The sequence below is a fragment of the Octopus bimaculoides genome, chromosome 12 (genome assembly GCF_001194135.2).
Source record: "Octopus bimaculoides isolate UCB-OBI-ISO-001 chromosome 12, ASM119413v2, whole genome shotgun sequence".
NCBI lineage: Eukaryota > Metazoa > Mollusca > Cephalopoda > Octopoda > Octopodidae > Octopus > Octopus bimaculoides.
The window spans coordinates 63,317,260-63,318,321 of NC_068992.1; the positions used below are offsets into that span (position 1 = coordinate 63,317,260).

General features: G+C 36.8%; 1 protein-coding gene across 2 annotated transcripts in view; it reads right to left on the bottom strand.

Moving 5' to 3' along the window:
- Positions 1 to 1,056, bottom strand: part of LOC106877372 (acetylcholine receptor subunit alpha-like 1) — a 56,139-nt gene extending 55,083 nt beyond the window's left edge. For both annotated transcript variants that reach the window (XM_052972223.1, XM_052972222.1), the window contains exon 1: positions 523 to 1,056. In XM_052972223.1, coding sequence (XP_052828183.1) covers positions 523 to 726 — 204 coding nt within the window. In that variant the 5' untranslated portion in view covers positions 727 to 1,056. The remainder of the gene's footprint in view (positions 1 to 522) is intronic.
- Between the last annotated feature and the right edge of the window lie 6 nt (positions 1,057 to 1,062).

Sequence of the window (1,062 nt, forward strand, 5' to 3'; positions counted from 1 at the left end):
ATATATATGCAAATATAAACGCATATCCCCATTTGTTTTTGTATAAAGTAAATACGTACGTATGTTATGGTTATGCGTGTACGTGCGTAAGTACGTTTGTATCTATGTATGTGTGTGTATATATATATATATATATATATATATAGAGAGAGAGAGAGAGAGAGAGAGAGAGAGAGAGAGAGAGAGAGAGAGAGAGAGAGCGACAGACAGACAGATAGACAGACAGATAGATAGATAGATAGATAGATAGATAGATAGATAGATAGATAGATAGATAGATATAAACACATGCAAAAATAGTGCAGATATATATAATGTGTGTGTATGTACAAACGTATGCAATACACAAATATATATATATATAAGTATATATGTTAATATATCTTAGTATTTACATATTTTTGTATGCACATACCTTTATGTATACATACACGTGTGCATGTGTGGTGTGCGTGTTGATAAGATATAAACAGAAGGCGATGTACATATATATATATATATGGTTTCTCTGAAAGTACTTACAACTCGAATTAGCTGCGATATCCGAAGTCCTAACCGGACAAGCAATATAGCGTTGTCTCCGGACGGTCTGACCAACCTGTTGTAGTCCTTAGTGTTCATTATGTAATTGTACACTCTCATGGCATTGGGACTGGCCGTGACCCCTACTAAAAGGGTCCAGAGCAACGACCAGGTTATGCCGAAGGTCCGCGAAAGTTGCACCATTGTCACGGCTTTTTGTTTTGTTTTTTGTTTTTTTTTATTTCTGTATATTTATATATATAAATATATATATGTATATGTATTGTTTTTTTTTTCTCTCTCTCTTTTTTTGTTTTGGCGGGGAATGGACGAACGATGGTTGGGCCGGGGTACGGGGGTGGCGGGATGAGGAGAATTGTTGAAGAACGGAAGGAGGAAAAAGAAAGAAAGAAAGAGAGAGAGAGAGAGAGAGAGAGAGGGGAAAGGGGGAAAGGAAGACAGCGAGTTGTGATGACAAATTATGTAGGATGTGTATATAGTATGTGTGTGTGTGCATGTGTGTGCGTGTGTGTGTGTGTG